The sequence below is a fragment of the Staurois parvus genome, unplaced genomic scaffold, assembly GCF_062004578.1.
Source record: "Staurois parvus isolate SC_StPar_1 unplaced genomic scaffold, SC_StPar_1.0 ptg000015l, whole genome shotgun sequence".
Taxonomy (NCBI): Eukaryota; Metazoa; Chordata; class Amphibia; order Anura; family Ranidae; genus Staurois; species Staurois parvus.
The window spans coordinates 6,990,207-7,010,150 of NW_028317811.1; the positions used below are offsets into that span (position 1 = coordinate 6,990,207).

Genomic DNA, 19,944 nt, shown 5'->3' on the forward strand with positions numbered 1-19,944 from the left:
GCCATGGGCCCCCCTACCGACTCCTCATGCTGCTGCCAGGCCCGTAATCTGCCATGGGCCCCTGTACCGCCTCCTCATGCTGCTGCCAGGTCCAGAGTGTGTCATGGGTCCCTGTACGGCCTCCCATTGCTGCTGTCTCTATCGCCACACTCTGCCATGTGCCACTTTCAGGTCTCCTCACACTGCTGGTGGTTTCCATTTTTGTCATAGGGTGCTGCATGGCCTCCCATTGCTGCTGCCTCCACCGCCACACTGTGGCTCCACACTCTGGTTTTGGCCCCGTGACTGGCCAAATGAGTGAAGTGTGCGGTGATTCTAAGATCGACGGCACTCATCTGCATGTCATACTGCCTGACAGTATTATTTCTCTTCCCCAGCAGACTCCAAGGGCATTTAAATTAAAGGTACAGTGTTCAGCACTAATATTAAGTCTCTCTGAAGCCTAGAAACACCCTTTTTTAAGTTAAATTCACAGCGAATATATTCGACTCGAATCGAAATTTTTCCACGAATTCGCCGAATCAGTCGAATCGAATTTTTGAATACTTCGCTCATCTCTATTCATGACCACACTAAGACTTGCAGCCTAAGTTAGGACAATAGTAAATGATCACTGGAGATGTAGATCTACTTTGTATTGTCCTTGTGTGATTTAAGTTTTCACATTAATACAAAAACCAGATCTGTTCTTGGAAGTTTGAGGCTCCATGCATACTAACGTTTCTTTAAGCTCCTAGAAGTTATTAGCATGTTTTTTTCTGTTTCTAGAAGTGAAATAGTGTTATCCTATGTGTTCATGCTCACTACTTTAGGCTATTAGCATTTTTTGAACTTCAGCGTCTAGAAGCAGAAAAAAAAAAATTGTAGTTTTTTTGGAGCGTTTTTCCAGCAGAAAAAAATGCTAAATGCTGCTAAACGCTACTAAAATTCTCCTAACAGCTTTTTTCTACATGTATTGTAACAACCCTAACACTCCTAAAAAACGCTATTAGGTTCCATGCACACTACATTATTTTTTTTAAGCTCAAACACTGGATAAAAAAACACTGGTAATAAAATTGTTTAGTAGCATTCAGAAGCGTTTAGAAGCATCAGCATTTTATTGGCATTTTTACAGTACATGTAGAGAAAAAAAAGAGCAATTTCAAGCAACAAAGACTCTTCAGTAAGCTTCTAATGCACCCTATTTTAACTAATTAGATTTAAAAAAAAAAAAATCACTAAAAAATGTACCTTACTCTGAATTTTCTGTAATCCACTACTGCAACAACAAAGAGCACCTCAGGGGTCAGTAAGAGTATATCCCAACACCTCAGCTGTGCAAAGTTCCCCTCTGTGCTTCCCTCATCACCATTCACATTATTATTATTATAATACAGTATTTATATAGTGCCAAAAAGTTTGCTCAGCGCTGTACATTATAGTGGGAGACAGTACATGAGACAATACAGTAACAATACAATACACGAGGGGTTCGAGGGCCCTGCTCCTTGGATCTTACAATCTAGGAGGGAGGGGATAGTGGTACAGGAGGAAATGGCTGTGGGGGATGGAGTGTTAGGAGGAGTGGTGGAGATCGGCTGTTAGGTGAAGGCGGGGTAGGCTTCCCTGAAGAGATGGGTTTTCGGGGTGTGCCTAAAGGTGAGGAGGGTAGGTGACAGTATGATGGATTGGGGTAGTGAGTTCCAGAGGATGGGGGGAAGACCTGGAGAAGTCCTGGAGTTGGGCATGGGAGGAGGAGACCAGGGTGCTACAGAGTAGGAGGTCTTGTGAGGAGCGAAGAGTATGTGTTGGGTGGTATTTGGATATCAGGTCGGTGAGGTAGTTAGGAATCGGATTGGTGGTTGTTAGCATTAACTTTCTTTTTTTGTAACAGGCCTTTTGTAAGGAAGAGGCAGTATGAATGTTCCAGCAGCACCAGGCTAGGATTACTAGACTACTGACAAAGTGGAGTGGTGTATTGCAGGCATTGCAATGCCTAGCTGTCACACTTTGCTGCAGTGTACAATACTCAAGTGGAATACACGTGAACAGTTTTATTTTCTAAAAAGCTTTTTTTTTCCCTACTTTTGTTCAGCAAGTTTTTAGATTTATATCTTAGACATATTTTTATTCCCTAAACCAGCAAATCTACATATTTGAGTTCAGATCCACTTTAAGGCATACAGAATTCCAAATCAAACATCAATAATCCTTTGGAAACAGGATTTCTATAAATAGGTTTTATTTTTTTATTCTTTTTTTCAAAATGATCACACGGTCATTAGCATATTAATAACAGATATGTTTATTATTACATATCCATCAGTGCGGATTTCAATACCACTTGAAACATGCAAATTGCCTTCAGAAGAACCAGTTTTCCAGTGCTTTTTTTCTATTTTTAATACATATAACTGCAAAGCCATTATAAATTACTGAAGAGGTATTTGGTAAAAAAAACATAAAAAAATCAAAACGAAAAAAAAACCAACAAATAAAAATAAACCATTATTGCCCATACCTTAATTTGTTTCTGCTAATAAGCAGAGACATTTATATTAGATTCCCTATATTATCAAGAATATATAAAAATGTGAAACTTTTTTTTTTTCTTTTATGTTTTAATGCTTTCAACTGCACATATGCTCAGCATAATTTAAAACACAAACCTTATCAGGTAGTTTAGATCAGTGATTGTACAGGAATCACATGATACGTCTTAAAAACTTTTATTGGACAAAAAAAATTAAAAAACAGAAAAGCAAGGGTCTACAGAAGATATCTTCCAAATAGTTGTGGTTACATAACTACAACAGTTAGAAATGGGCATTCACATGTAACCAAAAAAAGAAGGAAGGCCACCCCTTCTTGTCAGGCCTGCTCAAGATCTACCTTCAGAGCTCCTTTGCCAGACAGATGTGGGAGCTGACTAGGGAACTTACAAAAGCACCAAAAGCCATATAAGTTTCTTGGATGCCAAATCACCACCGGATGGCTAAAAGGCTAATGTGCTCCAATATGGAGCATATCAGCTGTTTAAAACCCTGGAACTTTTAGCGACACAAGGAATGTAAAAACGGGCATCTGAAATTAGTTATTTCTTATGCACTTACACAGTCATATGGGACATTTGTCCAACGTGACTAGTAAAGCAACTCTTGACTACATGCTTGGAATACCTACAGTATCTTTTAGAGCAAATTTGGTGATTGTTAATGTACTGCATGACACTCCAAGCCAGCCAATAATGTATTTAGGCCATGTGACCTGCAAGATGGTGTTACAGTTGGAGCATCTCTAGCGGAGATTCTTCTGTGCTGTGGCTGAATAGATCCATGCAGCCCTTATGCAAACAAGCATGATGCAATATGGGAATTTCTTACAAACCACTGGTGATCATGTGGATTATACAAGCATGAAATCCCATTGTTAGGGCTACTCAATCCCTTTCTCTGGATTCTCCTTAAAATCGGTCTCACGATCTCCCTCTTCTAGTGGAAATGTAACTTGGAGGCAGCTAAAACCTGCATATGATAATGGTTTCACTTTCAGGAAACTACATTTTGTGCCCAGATCCTTTAAACATGGCAGTAAAAACGACTGAAATAAGGCACTAAAAAGAACAAAGCCATATCCAATAAAAAAAGTGTTCTAACAATAATTTACAAGTTCACACAGTGCATACATATTTTATATGTCCGTTAACTTAACGTTCTTTAAAAACTGTAAGGCAATACAATACAAAATAAACACACATGTAAAACTTGGTTTTGTACTGTTAGTTTCTAATGCCTCTATGTACTAACACAATTCAATATGGCTTGGCAAAACAAAAGGAAATTAAAAAAAAAAATTAATAAAATGCATAGTTAAAACAAATATCTTGACCTTTCACCTTGAGGAATAACTAATATATTCTGCAAAGCATAGAACAGGATCTCTTTGCCCGCATCTGCTGTAAGGCTGCCACAAGCTGTAAAGTGAAGGCACTAAAGTTCAAGTGGTCACTTAGCTTCTCTCAAGCTGAAACTGCAGTCTTCAGGAAGATGGAGATACTATCTACGGACATCTGTTCTCATTTTGAGACATATTCCTTTGCTTGTCCATACAAGGTGTAGTTGCTCCAATCCTCATATGTGCATAAGCTGCATTCCGTCATACCGACAGGCTTTCACAGATATCCAAAGAATATCTTCATATTGATTTGAATATAAATATATATATATGAAAATAAACATTGCTAAGCTTTGTTTTACTTGCATTACATAGTAATAATTTGTCTAATCTTTCAGCAAACCCGCAATAGAAGACCCTCACAGCATGCTTTCTGCCTAAGCAGGGGAAAAACAGAAGCACACAAGAACCCTGAAGCCTGAAACACTGGTATTGATGGAAATAGCAGCTCTCTGCACCAGTCTATTGTAGGGAAGGCCAACTTCATGAACTCACACAGTGGCTCACAGTTATTAGCTGGAAGAGAGTAAGCAAGAAAAAAAAATGTATAAGTACCGACTTAAAGGTATACTACAGAGAAAATACAAGAATAACTGATTGAAAAATGTAACCTCAAATTCCAATGACTCAATGTAGTTTGTAACAAAGCCCAAACAGTGGTGTGTTAAAGAAAAAAAAAAATCATCTTTGTGAAATTTAAAGTGAACCTGCCATCAAAGAAAGCATAGTAATATTCCTTATCCCAACCAAGGAACTACCTGCCTGGAGTTTGCATGTTCTCCCTGAACCTGTGTGGGTTTCCTCTGGTTACTCCAGTTTCTTCCCACACTCCAAAGACATGCTGGTAGGTTAATTGGATCCTGTCTAAATTGGCCCTAGTATGTGTATATATGAATGTAAGTTAGGGACCTAAGATTGTACGCCCCTTGAGGTGTGTGTGTGAAAAACAGCAAAAATTTACGGCACTATATAAGTACCTGTAATAAATAAACACATTTCTCGATTTTCTTACACAAGTCACTTATTGGTCCTGTATTTACTTTAAAAGCCCAAATTCCAGTTTGGGGAATAAAAAGAAAAGAAGAAAATAATTACCTTGCAGTAGTTTAAAAAAAAAAAAAAAAAAAAAAACAGCTCTAGTTGTAATAGTTACCCAATCACCAATCCCCAATCCCCAAACCCAGAGTTGGGTTTTAATAGTTTATAAAAAAAATATCCATTCCCACTATTTTGATCCCACAAATCATGGCAAGTAGCATTTTTCAGCGACCCTAGCTTACCTGGCCAGCTCAAACTTCAAGTTTACTGTGCCGTCATGCAGACAACACTGCCTGTATTCCAATGAGCAGACGTTAAAGTGGAATTCCAATTAAAATAAAAATCTACCCTTTCTTTACATGAAGAATACAGTAAACTTGTATATTAAACTAAAGCTATAGGCAAAAAACTTTTTTTTTCATTTTGGATTGAGTAAGGAAGGGTTATGACCCGTTTATTTTTTGCCATCTGTGTCCCATTGGGGAGATTAACTTTCACTTTATGTCCAATATCCAAAACAGAAAGTGAGAGGAAATCCCTGTAAATTAAGGGAATCCCTTGAGGACCCCCATGTCACCAGAACTAGTGTCCCCATTGGAAGATTTCCCCTCTCTTACTTTTCTGGGAGACAACTCAAAATTTGGGATTTTCTTTTACTTCCACTTTCAGAGATAACGGTAAACAGGACAAACAGAGAGGGCGAATCTCCCAAACGAGGGCACAGACAGCAATAAAAACCTGACAGGTGTTCAAATCCATCTCCACTCTATCCAAAAAAAAAAAAAAATGTTTTCATTTAGTTGTAGTTGGATTGCTATGTTTGATTAGAAACAACAGTCTAATGTAGACATTCCACAACCCTTCTGGCTTTCACCGACAACGGTTGCCCTGTGTAGCTGAAAGTGGCTGGTACCGTTGTTTGTGACTGTTCGATCATGCACATACAAACCCAGCCCTGCCACAACCAGACATCACAGGCTCTCGCTATCATAAATAATAAAAATGAATCACTTAGGAGGGATGGCAGATGGTCTGGTCCACATATGCAGCTGTGCAGACTTTAACTCAACACTGGCTGAGAGAGAAGGAAGCTGGCTGCACGGAGAACTTTTGGACCATAACACTTACATTAATGATTGCGAGGGAGTATTTAGGTATAAGGCTTTTCTTGCACATTAAACATATCCATAGACTGTATTACAACGTGGTTGCTATTGACAATTCTAGAAAAGTTTATATTTTATTGGACTGTAGATTAGTGAATTCTCTCTAAAGAATGTATTTTAACTTTATGTTTTCCTAAGTTTTCTAGGCATGTTCGTATTCGTTTTAGCTAGGGGAGCAGCACAGAGAGAGTCGAGGAAGCTGAACTTAAAAAGAGAATTAGGGCTTTTTTTCCCCATTTATACTTATCTAGGTGGATGCAGCATTGGTCCAATGCTGCATCTGTCCCCCGCCGGCTTTAAGGATGAGAACTCAGTGATCACATGACCTCTGAGTTCTCACAGCCGCTCTGAGCAGATAGCGGGACTGTCAGTCACCGCTGTCTGCTCAGCACACCCCCCCAATGCTCACTGGAGCACTGGGCTGTGGAGGGGGAGGGAGCAGCTGGCTCAGGCTTTCAGTGATTCACTGAGAGGATGAGCCATGTGCCGCTCCAGATTCTGGGATGGATCCAGACTTTTAAGTCGGGATCTTCTCCCAGCCTGGACCGGCTGAGTGACGTCAGCCAACCTCGGACTTCAGTACGCTGTCAGCTGAAAACAGGTCATAAGAGTGCAGAACAAACTGGACTCCCATGATCCACAGAAGTACAGCAAAAAAAGCTTTGGCTATACTTCTCCTTTAAACAGTTCCTGCTCAGCCAATTGCAAAATGATTGTCACTAGCTGTGATTGGTCACAGTAATCACATAACACAGATGGGCTGTGATTGGCCCGGTCTGTACCATGTGATTAGCTGCAGCCAATCATTTTGATAAAAAAAAAGTTTTCTGTCTCTATTAAAAAATTTTGTGCGTTGATGAGGCTGCACTGATTGGCTCTTTTTTCATTTATAGTGCAAAAAGTAAAACACCCAGTGGTGATTATAAAAATTTCACATGGGTACAATGTTGCATTACCGCGCAATTGTCATTCAAAGTGCAAAAACACTGAAAGCTGAAAATTGGCCTGGGCAGGCAGGGGGTAAAAGTGCCTGGTAGGCAAGTGGTTAAGAGCACTAAATGACATTTCTGTTGGCTGCCTTGTTCCTCTGCCATCTGCATGAATCAATTCTGACAAGTTTTCCTGACACCAAGAGAAAAATGGTGAAAGTGGGAGGGGGACCTCCAGCAGATTGACAGCCTCAGATCTGCTCCTGTGAGCTGTGTGGAGAGTGGTGTGTCTCTTCCCTCCAATCAGCTCTCAGAACTCTCCTCACTGAGCTCTGCAGAATGTAATTTCAGCTCCCAGTCCCCTTTTTTTCTGAACTCTCAGATGAGCTTATAAATTCAGTACTTTGAACGGCTGTAGAGAAGAGAGGACTATAGGCAGACAGGTACAACTTATGTAGGTGGACTTTTTCCTGTGTATCACCTGAGGCCAGTCACTTCACTGGGCATATGTAAGGGTTTACAACCACTTCTAATATGGAAACCTAGAAGCATCTGTACACTGTTTGTATACAAAATGCTCACAGAAAGAACATTTCCTACTTGTATGATTGGCTCACTGCGTAACCCAGAAGTCTGCACAAGACAAATCAAATTTAAGGCAGCCCCTGCAACAGGAATTTCATTTTTGGCAAGATGCTTTCTGATGCCTGTCCTCTTCTAAAGGGATGCAGGCACTGCTGATGTCCTCATTAGAATGCAGCTTGCTCAGGTAATTAAAATGAAGGCTGACCCTTCTATTCAGAAATTGGTCAAAGAAAGGACATCTATTTCTTTGGAACATTGGAAGGTAGGAGTCTGGCAAATCCTTGCAATGTACATATCTTACCTAGGGTTTTCTTTTTTAATTTCAACAATCGTAGAGTAACACTTGGTGAGTAGACTGGTTTAGTAATTCAAAACACAATGTATAACTTTCACATAATTGCTCTATTTATATGAGGACTATAGATGGTGTGATCACAGTTTGTCTCTTATGTGGTCATTATATGCATACACTATACAATTCTGAATGCAATCAGCCACTTGAAAGCCCTATGCAAGGTATATATAGAATCTATGCAGCTGTGCTCTTACCTGGCTTTCCCTGACCCAGACTTAGGGGGCTTTCTGAAGGACTGGTTTGTTGACCTAGTAGACATTGTTCTTGGGGAAACACGGACGAAGTTTGATGGTGGGGTTTTAGGTATCTTTTTTACTAAATGTGTCACCCATTTTTTCTGCTCATCCTGAGAGCAGGCCAATAAAAGCAAATCCCTTGCAGATGTCACATCATAGCTCACTGTCAAAAAACAAACATAAAACATTAGCAAGAGGTCACAACACCCAATAGAAAGTTAGTCTTAAAAAGTAACACGGCTATTATGAGTGGAATCGGTCACCTGCTGTCTACTTATACCTCTTGTGGAATTAATGTCATAATCGTTACAACTGCCTTTTTTTGCTCATCTTGGAGACTTTGGTGATGCCTTTCCCCTGTTGCATTCTTTATATCACAAAAGAGAAAAAATTCAATAAGGGGAACAGGCCTTCGATGTAAAAGTCCACAGCAGGTGTGTAAAACCATGCTATTCGAGCACATAAATCTCACTAATGGGTTCCCAAAGGGTATAAAAAGTCAATGCATGATAGAGACAAATAGTCCTGCTACTGCTAGGGACCCAGAATTTCACTCCCCTGCAGTCACTTCTCTGTATTTCAGCCCTGCTTAGGCCAACAATATAAATGCACACAAGAATGAGACTATGAAGAGCAGCAATGCAATGCACAGAGGATTATTGAAATGTAACAGCTAATGACTTGATGTGAGTATTGGTGCACAAGGCTGTTTTCCCCTGTACTTTACATTTAAATATACTGCTTTGCTGCTCAGCTGATAATTTAATTAAAGCAGAACTCTGGGCAAAAACTTCTTTACATGTCCGTTACTGATTTCCTAACTTCACTGAATAGGTCATCCATCTTCTGGCTCACTCAGTTGTTCTGAAATAGCCTTTTCATTTTCAAATCAATCTGTTAATTCTCTTTGGATTCCTGTTTGTAAGACCAGTGACTGCTGTGCCTCCTATTCCCCCCATTCTCTGGTTTTGGCACATCCTTTCTGTAGTTTTCTCCAGGAAGCAGTGATGTAATGCAGTCCAAATTAAGTGGTGGGCAGACTGGGACACTCAGACACATTCAACATGTACAGGACTATTGTATCTGCCCACATTCACTACAATTCCCTGTGGTTGATTGGAACTGTAGTTTCCTTTTATTGCAGAGAGAGAGGAGAGGATATGATGTAATCCCAGCTGTTACACCTCCACCTTGGCAGAGCAGATTCTGTAATCTTTTGAATTATGGAGACGAGGTCATGAAAATTCAATTAGACTTTTCTCCTAAATAGTAAGGGTTTTCAAAATGTTATTAAAGCATTAGCAAACAGGAAAAAAAAAAAATTTCCCCTGCAAGGCAAAGGCATATTGTGCTAGTATGCATCGCATACTAGCACATTATGAAGGACATGCCTTAAAACAAAGTTCTCCAGTGGCATGCTTTCAGAGTTGCAGAGGCTTCCATCTTCATCTGTTCTTCCTTCTGGGTTCGTAGGCTGCAGCTGCTTGATTGGCACACCCGCAAGGACATCTCAATCGCGACACAGAGCTCTGAAGGAACAGCATACCTGTAACATTCATTCAGAGCCCATGCAACGGTGATGTCACCAGCTGCTGCTCGCTATATCATCTCCGAAATGGAGCACGTTCATTTTACCTACAGGTAAGCTGTATCATAAACTTACCTGTACGTAAAAATAACATATGAGAAATGACTACCACTTGAACGGTTTAGTGTTTTGTGTAGGAGGGTGTACAAATGGGTGATTTTTGTTGCCTATCCCAGAGTTCTTCTTTAACGCAATTAAGCAACTTATCTCTTTAGTATCAACAAAGAAAATATCAAGTTTGGATGGACTGACCTTTTGAAATGAAAAGGCTGAGCAATCTATATATGTGAACTTGATATACAAGCAGCATTTTTGAGTAGCGGTTGCTGATACTATTGATGGAAAAGGTTTATATTGCCCTGTGCAAGAAATAATCCATATAGCACCATCCTGGAGAAAGGTGAATGTGAGGAAACTGTAGACCTAAGACTAATCCAATAACTTATGGGTGAATGTAATTCAAGTGACGCAGCATACACAGTTCATTAAAACCTACAAGAAATGCACTTTCTAGAATACGTGAAAAATTAAAAAAAGCCTGTAAAAGGGAAAAACATGGAACCTACCATTTCTGAGCTCTTCTATAGAAGCTAGTTCCCTGGCTACCTTGCTAGCTCTCTTGCTTTAAGCCACTTCCTGACCAGCGGAGTACCCGTACATTGCTGGACTTTCTGTGGTTGTACTGGAGTGATGCCTGCAGCTGTAGACATCACCCCGGTACCATCTTTTAGAGCTGGCAATCAGATCTCTTGTACAAGCTACCAGCCGCTCGATTGCATGTACAAGCAGTGGGAAGGGACATCCCCCCACCTTCAGTAGTCTTGGGATCACCTGTCCCACTGGGAGTCCCAAGCGAATTGACATCACTTCTGGTTTACTTGAAAACTTTCAGCACCATTTTTAAAAATCTGAAAGCATTCAAAAACACTGATCTTGGTGTTTTGAATGCTTTCAAGTGCAGAGGAGGGATTTGGGGGTCTCGGACCACAGATCCCTTCATAAAAATACCTGTCACATCATGTCTACTGCTGTCACAGGGGATGTTTCAATTCCTTGTAATAGCAATAAAATAAAAAGATAGAATTTTTTTTTAAAGTGACAGTGTTAAAATATATATATATATATATATATATATATATACACACACACACACATTTTAAAAGGACCCCCCTCCGTGCTCATGAGCGAAGGTCAGTCCTGCATGCAAACAGCGATTGTCCCACACAAGTGAGGTATCACTGCAATAGTCAGGTCATGGGCAGTAGTTTTACCACTAAACCTCCTCTGTAAATCTAAAGTGGTAATCTGTAAAGGCTTTTAAAGGGTGCCCAAGAATAGTAAAATTACGCCGTCTGTTGCCGTTGCAAGGGCGTGTGCAATTTTACAGCGTGACAGGTTTTTTTACTCAGCGTAACACCATCTTTTATATTTTACAAAAAAAAATTGGGTTATGTATTTTGTTTATTTTTTCCCCAATAAAAATAGAAAAAAAGTGTATTTTTCCCCAAAATTGTGTTTAAAGAACCATTGCGCAAATACTGTTTGAGATTTAAAAAATGCAAAACCCACCAACAAGGTATTTTCTAGGGCCTCTGCTTTAAAATAAAGTAATAAAAAAAATAATTTATATATATATAAAATATTTGGGGGTTCTAAGACATTTTCTATCAAAAACTACTGATTTTGAAATGTTAGCAAGTGCCAGAAATGGCTTGGGGCTGAAGTGGTTAATACTTTCAAACTCAGAACAGATACTTTTTGACACTTGTACTAGCATTTTCAGAAGTCAAAGTCAGCAACAGTAGCCCCAGTATTTCTCTCATTACAGGTTCTTTGCAGTGATAGGCTGCATTGTGATCTTTGAACATTTACAGGCCATATTAGGAACTTATCCAAACATATAAAGTATATTTTAAAATGCATAAATTTAGCTTACACATCCTAGTCTCTATACTAACCTTTACAAGGGGCGATGACTTCCTCCTTTCGATCCAAGTGGTCTTTATGGCACTTAACATGGCACCTCCGGCATTCCAGTGCAGGGGGTGGCTTGAAAACATGCCACAAAGGCTTGGAACAAGCCTCACAATTTGCGGGGAAGTGGTAGAGTGTTGGGATGAACTCGTGTCCTTTGTGGCTAAGGAAATTGGTCTTCTCAGCTTGCTGTACTGGTTCCAATTCCTGGTCTTTCCTGCATTCCCCTTCATTGGCATACAGTATCTGCAGAAGAGGAAATGGCAGTTTTACACCAAGAAATCATCTAACAAGCAAACTTACGTCTACCTTTTGCTACATTACTTAGTGACAGTCATTAATGTTTACCTGAAATATCTTCGGGATCTCATCAGTATTTGCTCTGTAAACATCTCCTTGTGTAACAGGGCGGACATGAAAAAGCTTACTGAAAACACAAAACGGAAACATTTAATTGGAAGGTTTTTTTTGTTTTTTCTTTTTAAGTGAATTGAAAGACCTAAATACACAGTTGGAATGTATATATTTTTATAGTTTTACATGCAAAAGGATTTGCATTTTTTAGCAGCCATTCTTCTGATACTTCACTGCCAGTCATTATATTAATTCTGCTACTTCCTGGTTTACTTTTATTGTATCCAGGGCCAGCCCCTGCTTACTGGAGAGAGGTGATGATAAATATGTATTCTCTAATGATTAGGCTGGAGGATCACATGCCATCAGGAAACAAACGTGCCACCTATCTGGCTGTGTACTATGCAAGAGATGAGTGAAAGTAGCTGACCAGAATTGAAAAAAAAAAAAAAAAGCTTTTGTTGGGTAAACCGTAAATAAAAATGTAATATATTGCAGCTTACAACACCTTAAAGTGGTGTTAAACCCAAAACAAAATTGCAGCTTTCCAATTTGCAGATGTGGTGGCTGCATTTTTTTTTTTTAAAGCTTTTTCCCCTGTTTTCACATGGTGATCTGGCCAGTAACACATCTCTTGTATTAGAGTATCCCCACTCTGGATGAAGGAGCAACAGAGACACCTGTGGAAGGCAGCACTGTCTGTCTGGAGGGGGGAGGGTTGTGTTAGGTGTACTAGAAGGTTTAGATACACCATCAACCTGAAGGTGCACTGTGTGCGTCTATGGAGGCACACAGCCTGAATTGGGAGCAAGCATCATCTTCCCCCATAGCAAACATTTTGCCTTGGGGCAGACACAGAGGAGGAACTGAAAAGAGCGCCAGTGGGAGACCCTGAGAGAGGGGGTTCAGGGTGGCTCTGTGCAATACCACTGCACATAGCAGCTACCCATAACATGTTTATTATTTTTTTTAAAAATTTGACTTTACAACTGCCTTAAGCTTTATGACACATCTGAGTGACAGGAAAGAACAGAAAACACAAAACAAACTTACTCTATGTCTAGTACCATTGATGGGTTGGACTGTTCTTTATTCTGCTCATCTTCGTAAAACAGAATCTTTTTACTGCTAACCACGACATACTATAAAGAGAGAAATAACTTTTAAAATATGAAAGTAAACAAAGGTATGATGTTAGGAAACTTCACAAAATAATCTTCAACAGTTCTGGTAAGCTCAGTGCTATGATCCTTACTTCATGTACCCGAGTCACCTAACAAGGATGTACGAAAAGATGTATCTGGTAAACACAAACATGTTCCACTTTAGTGACTTACTAAGTATTAAACCAAGAATGACAGCCCTAGAGCTCAGACCTGCAAGAGCAAGTCAGCAATCATAACATATATTTTTTATCTTTATAAGTTCCCTTTAAATCTCAGCACTTGATCAAGATGAATGCTTCTGTTCAGGGTCATGTTGGCAGAAACAGGTGACTGAGCCAGATATGGTCAGACAGTGCAAGCTATAGTCTAAGGTTACCGGTTTTATGTATACTAATGCACAAAGTTCCAAAGTAAAGCACCAAGGTTTTCTATAACCTCTCTGCATGGCGAAAAGAAGAGGTGGTAAATAGGGTACTCTGCAATTATGAAAATTCAGCAACTTCTCCACCAAAGCTTACACTACCTGCTAATGGAAGAGCTAGAACTCTGACTTGGAGAGGAGGGGATGTCAGACCACTGCAGAGATACTGCTGCTTCCACACAGATAGCAGTATTTTTTCTTTGCTGCCTGTGCCTTGGATTTTGAAGTGGTGTAGGGAATGATTTACAGCAAATCTCATAGTAAGACATTTACATTCAACTTTTTCATACCATTTTAAATGTAACTGCAACAGTTATCAGCTTTGGGAGGACTTGTATTTTAAATATAGAATATGCAAATGAACATGTTGCTTTGAATTGTATTACTGTAGATGATATTACCGTGAATATTTATGGAATATCAAAAGTAATAGAAAACCAATAAAACAGATCCTTCCCTAAAGTGCCTATGGCAAACTGAAAGCTCACTGGTTGCTACTGGTAACTGCACCTAGATAATGTGATCTGATAACAATTCCTTAGAATAAATAAGCCTGTAAGGAATAACTTCTGAAATACTTCACTGTTCACAAACCTGTTTCTTCCATCCATGCCTTTTAATGTTCCCTCTGTTGGGTATAGAGAGCCATCCTTCAATTCTTGATTCGGATTCTACAAACAGATGATGTTCTGTTTAGTCATTTGTACAAGTCACCATGCAGCCAGAGCTTTGTGCGGGATACTGGGACATGCAGAATGGAAAGGCATGGCAAGAAAGATAGCAGAGATGTACACTGGGCTCTCAAACACTTCATGCCCACAAGCAGAAAAAAACTTGCAGATAGTGATTCAAGTTGAACATGAAGAGTGTTTAAAAACCAAGACAATATATCCAAGGCAAAAGTAAAAAAAAATACGAGCACAACTGAATCAAAGGCCAGAAATCAAATCTGAAAGCTGGAAGTGCATTAAGCTGTCTGAAAAGCCGGCCACTAGTAACAGGCAGTTCCATTTACTCACAGAAGACAAGAATAGGAGAGAAAGAAATAAGGAATGCAGGTAGACTCAACTAAACGGAGAATAAGAGACAAACAGTTTATTTAGTGGGAAGAAGAGCTCCTCTGCATATAAAACTTGATCTGTGTCACAGGTAAGCATACTAGTCATCTGTCAGTTAACAACATGCCTAGTTCTGCTAGTAACTGGGTCCCAGCAGTACAAGGTAACCCGTCACATTCCCCCCAACCAAAATAAGCACTGCAATGACACACACACACACACCTACGAAATGATGGTCCAGCAACACCACTGAATGCTAACAAAGTGAAACAGAAGATACTGAAACACAAAGATGTGTTTTCCACACACAGATTTGTTTCCATTATTGATAAAATTAGCATGTATGTTCATATCTCATATTTAGAAACTGCTTTGTTCTAACAGTAAATGAATAGGATGATTATTAGAAAACAAGATATAAAACCCTTTAAAACATTGCCACCGACTGAATATACACTACCGTGCAAAGTTTTAGGCAGCAAAAAGCCTGTGAAAAAATGTTGTAAATTAAGAATGCTTTCAGAAATAGAAGTGTTAGTAAATTTTTTTTTTAATCAATTAACAAAATGAACAGAAGATAAATCCAAATCAACATTTTGTGTGACCTCCCCTTGCCTTCAAAACAGCATCAATTCCTCTAGGTACACTTGCACAAAGTTTTTGAAGGAACTCAGCAGGTAGGTTGTTCCCAAAATCTTGGGGAATTAACCACAGAATCTGTGGATGTAGGCTTCCTCAAATCCTTCTGTCTCTTCATGTAATCCCAGACAGACCTGATAATGTTGAGATCAGGGCTCTGCGGGGGCCAAACTTGTTCTCCTTTACACTGAATAGTTCCTAATGATATTGGCTGTATGCTTGGGGGCATTATCCTGCAGCAGAATCAATTTGGGGCCAATCACATGCCTCCCTGTTGGTATGGTATGATGGATAGGTATCTGCCTGTATTTCTCAGCACTGAGGACACCATTGATCCTGATGGAATCTCTAACTCCATTTGCAGAAATGTAGCTTCAAACTTGCAAGGAACCTCCACCATGCTTCGCTGTGTCCTTCAGACACTCATTGTACCACACTCCAGCCCTTAGGCTAACAAAACTGCCTTTTGCTACAGCCAAACATTTCAAATTTTGACTCATCAGTCCAGAGCACCTGCTGCCATTTTCTGCACCCAGTTCCTATGTTCTCAAACACAGTTCAACTGCTTAACCTTGTTTCCATTTTGAAGGTATGGATTTTTGGCTGCAATTCTTCTGTGAAGACCACTTCTGGCCAGACTTCACAGGTCAATAGTTGGGTGTACCTGGGTCTCGCTGGTTTCTGACAGTTCTGCGCGGAGGGCACTGCTGTACATCTTCTGAGGGAAGAAAGCATGATGTGTCTTTCATCTGCTCCATGAGGTTTCCTTGGTCAACTACTATATCTATGGTCTTCAACATTGCCTGTTTATTTGTGCTTCTTTGAAAGAGCTTGACCAGCACATCTTGAAACCTCAGTCTCCTTTGAAATCTTTGCCTGGGAGAGACCTTGCTGATGCAGTATAACTTGTGTACTGCTGCTGTGCTCAGTCTTGCCATGATGTATGACCTGTGACATGAAACATCTTCCAAAACCTCAACTTAGTAGCAGTGTCTGTCTGTTCCTCATCCAGGTTTAAGCCTCCTACAAAGCGGTTTCTGTTTAAGTTAATGACTGTTTTGACCTACATGTGAAATTGATGATCATTAGCATCTGCTTGGTAAAACTGGCTAATCATAAACCTGACTCTAATCATACAAAATCCCTGACTTTGTGCAAGTGTAGAAAGTGTGCAAATGTAAGAATTGATGCTGGTTTAAAGCCAAGGGGGTATTCACACAAAATATTGATTTGATTTAAATTTTTCTTCTGTTTGCTCACTTTGCATTTTGTAACCTGATGAACATGCATACATTTTGAAAGCATTCTTACTTTACAGCATTTCTTCATTCCTGCCTAAAACTTTTGTATAATACTGTTTATCAAAACCAAGTTACTAGTTGGAAGTCAATAGGGCTGACTGGTCCTCATGCCTTAGGAACACAGAAGTATAGCAGCTCCTGTGTTCTGAAGTGTAAGATCCCCGGTGCTTTCTTGTGCTTAGGGACACCACCAAACAACAACCCACAATAAAATCTCCTGCTCTTGGTTGCAGTGATACTACACACGTGTATGTTATTTGTTGTATGTACCTGTAGTAGGACCCAGAAACAAGAGTACATGGTTTGATTTAAAATGGCTGTAAAGGCTCAAGGTTTATTACCTTCATGCATTCTATGCATGAAGGTAAAAAACCTTTTGTTTGCAGCAGTGCCCCCAGTCCCCTCAATACTTACCCGAGACCCTTCGCGATCCAGCAATGTGCACAGCAACCTCTGGCAGGGGACCTAAGAGGAGGGTCCAGGCTGCTCTGTGCAAAACCATAGCACACAGCAGGTAAGTAGAACATGTTGGTTATTTTACAAAAAAAAAAAAATTAACCTTTAGTATTGCTTTAATGTTTTATCCTGCCTAAAACCCACTAACACCAATACTAGCTTTAAAAAGAAAACGGTTTTTGAAAATCTTACCTAAAATATACTGACCCTGGCATTGACCTTTAACCCTTACCTCGATACAAAAACTAACCCTGACCTAGATCAGGCATTGATCTAGCTGTTTTTTTCTATATTGTTTATTATTTATTTTTATGGTTTACAAACATTTTTTTTAATTAAGGAATAGACTGCAAGAACAGCATACCAACATAACGTATAGTATACAGGTGAAACTCGAAAAATTAGAATACCATGCAAAAGTTCATTTATTTCAGTAATGCAACTTAAAAGGTGAAATATATGAGATAGACTCCTTACATGCAAAGCCGTGATTTGTCATAGTTCTGATGATTATGGCTTACAGCTCATGAAAACCCCAAATCCACAATCACAGAAAATTAGAATATTGTGAAAAGGTGCAATATTCTAGGCTCAAAGTGTCCCACTCTAATCAGCTAATTAAGCCATAACCACCATAGCCACACCTGCAAAGGGTTCCTGAGCCTTTAAATGGTCTCTCAGTCTGGTTCAGTAGGAATCCCAATCATGGGAAAGACTGCTGACCTGACAGTTGTGCAGAAAACCATCATTGACACCCTCCATAAGGAGAGAAAGCCTCAAAAGGTAATTGCAAAAGAAGTTGGATGTTTCCAAAGTGCTATATCAAAGCACATTAATAGAAAGTTATGTGGAAGAGAAAAGTGTGGAAGAAAAAGGTGCACAAGCAGCAGGGATGACCGCAGCCTGGAGAGGATTGTCAGGAAAAGGCCATTCAAAAGTGTTGGGGACTTTCACAAGGAGTGGACTGAGGCTGGAGTCAGTGCATCAAGAGCCACCACACACAGACGGATCCTGGACATGGGCTTCAAATGTCGTATTCCTCTTGTCAAGCCGCTCCTGAACAACAAACAACGTCAGAAGCATCTTACCTGGGCTAAAGAAAAACAGACCTGGTCTGTTGCTCAGTGGTCCAAAGTCCTCTTTTCTGATGAGAGCAACTTTTGCATCTCATTTGGAAACCAAGGACCCAGAGTATGGAGGAAGAATGGAGAGGCACACACTGCAAGACGCTTGAAGTCCAGTGTGAAGTTTCTACAGTCTGTGTTGATTTGGGGAGCCATGTCATCTGCTGGTGTTGGTCTACTGTGCTTCATTAAGTCCAGGGTCAACGCAGCCATCTACCAGATTTTGGAGCACTTCATGCTTCCTTCCTCAGATGAGCTTTATGGGGATACTGACTTAATTTTCCAGCAGGACTTGGCACCTGCCCACACTGCCAAAAGTACCAAAACCTGGTTCAATGACCATGGGATTACTGTGCTTGATTGGCCAGCAAACTCGCTTGAACTGAACCCCATAGAGAATCTAAGGGGCATTACCAAGAGAAAGATGAGAGACATGAGACCGAACAAAGCAGAAGATCTTAAGGACGCTATTGAAGCATCCTGGTCTTCCATAACACCTCAGAAGTGAGTGCCACAGGCTGATAGCTTCCATGCTATGCCGCATTGAGGCAGTAATTGCTGCAAAAGGGACCCAAACCAAGTACTGAGTACATATGCATGCTTATACTTTTCGGAGGTCCGATATTGTTCTATGTACAATCCTTGTTTTATTGATTGCATGTAATATTCTAATTTTCTGAGATTGTGGATTTGGGGTATTCATGAGCTGTAAGCCATAATCAACACAATTATGACAAATCACGGCTTGAACTATCTTGCTTTGTATATAATGAGTCTATCTCATATATTAGTTTCACCTTTTAAGTTGCATTACTGAAATAAATGAAATTTTGCACGATGTTCTAATATTTCGAGTTTCACCTGTACAACAGGAAAAAGGTACATACCCAATATTCATCTTAATAAAGTTCAATCATGTAAGAAATAAAGGTCAAGTACATGAACTTACTTTATTTTTACACACTTTTGGTTGTTTACACAATGTATCTTTCTCTCCAATCAGAAGAGAAAGAAAACACAGAGGCAGGCTACACAGTGACTGATCACTGTGAAAGTCAATCAGAGCCTATCATAGCAATCAGGTGATCAGGAACTGGGAGTCCCGTGTCCTGATTGTTATTATGAAACTCTGGGCTCTGTGCTGAGAGTGTGCTCCCAGCACAAATAAAAGAACACATATTTGCAGCGCCCAGGTTTAAAGCCCATATAAGTGTTACTGTGGCATTGGAGTTAAACAATCAAATATATAAAGAAATACATAGATATATATATATATATATATATATATATATATATATACACACACACACACACACACACATTATAGGGGTGTCAGATTGAATCCTAACCAAGTCATTACCTGCATGGAGTTTGCATATTCTACCTGTGCTTGCCTGAGTTTCCTCTAAGTACTTCAGTTTAGTCAAGCACATAGGTTAATTGGCTGTCTAAAATTTGTCCTAGCATGTGCATGTATGAATTTGAGTTAGGGACTTTAGACTGTAAGCTCCTTGAGGGCAGGAATGATGTGAATATACAAAAACATTTACAAAACTTCGATATAACTGCACTGGTATTTCAGTCTAGAAATGTTGACTTTTTAGTCATATTATACAGA

General features: G+C 39.7%; 1 protein-coding gene across 3 annotated transcripts in view; it reads right to left on the reverse strand.

The window, feature by feature from the left end:
* Positions 1-2,207: 2,207 nt before the first annotated feature.
* The window catches only part of ROCK1 (Rho associated coiled-coil containing protein kinase 1), a 191,484-nt gene continuing 173,747 nt past the window's right edge, over positions 2,208-19,944 (reverse strand). Inside the window, exons 28-33 of one of the 3 annotated variants that reach the window (XM_089678309.1) lie at positions 14,343-14,419; positions 13,215-13,303; positions 12,156-12,234; positions 11,792-12,053; positions 8,204-8,408; positions 2,208-4,452 (exon numbers count right to left, since the gene is read on the reverse strand). In XM_089678309.1, coding sequence (XP_089534435.1) covers positions 4,449-4,452; positions 8,204-8,408; positions 11,792-12,053; positions 12,156-12,234; positions 13,215-13,303; positions 14,343-14,419 — 716 coding nt within the window. In that variant the 3' untranslated portion in view covers positions 2,208-4,448. Of the gene's footprint in view, positions 4,453-8,199; positions 8,409-11,791; positions 12,054-12,155; positions 12,235-13,214; positions 13,304-14,342; positions 14,420-14,767; positions 14,817-19,944 lie in introns of those variants that run through there. The other 2 variants (XM_089678311.1, XR_016312867.1) reach the window with 2 other exon arrangements.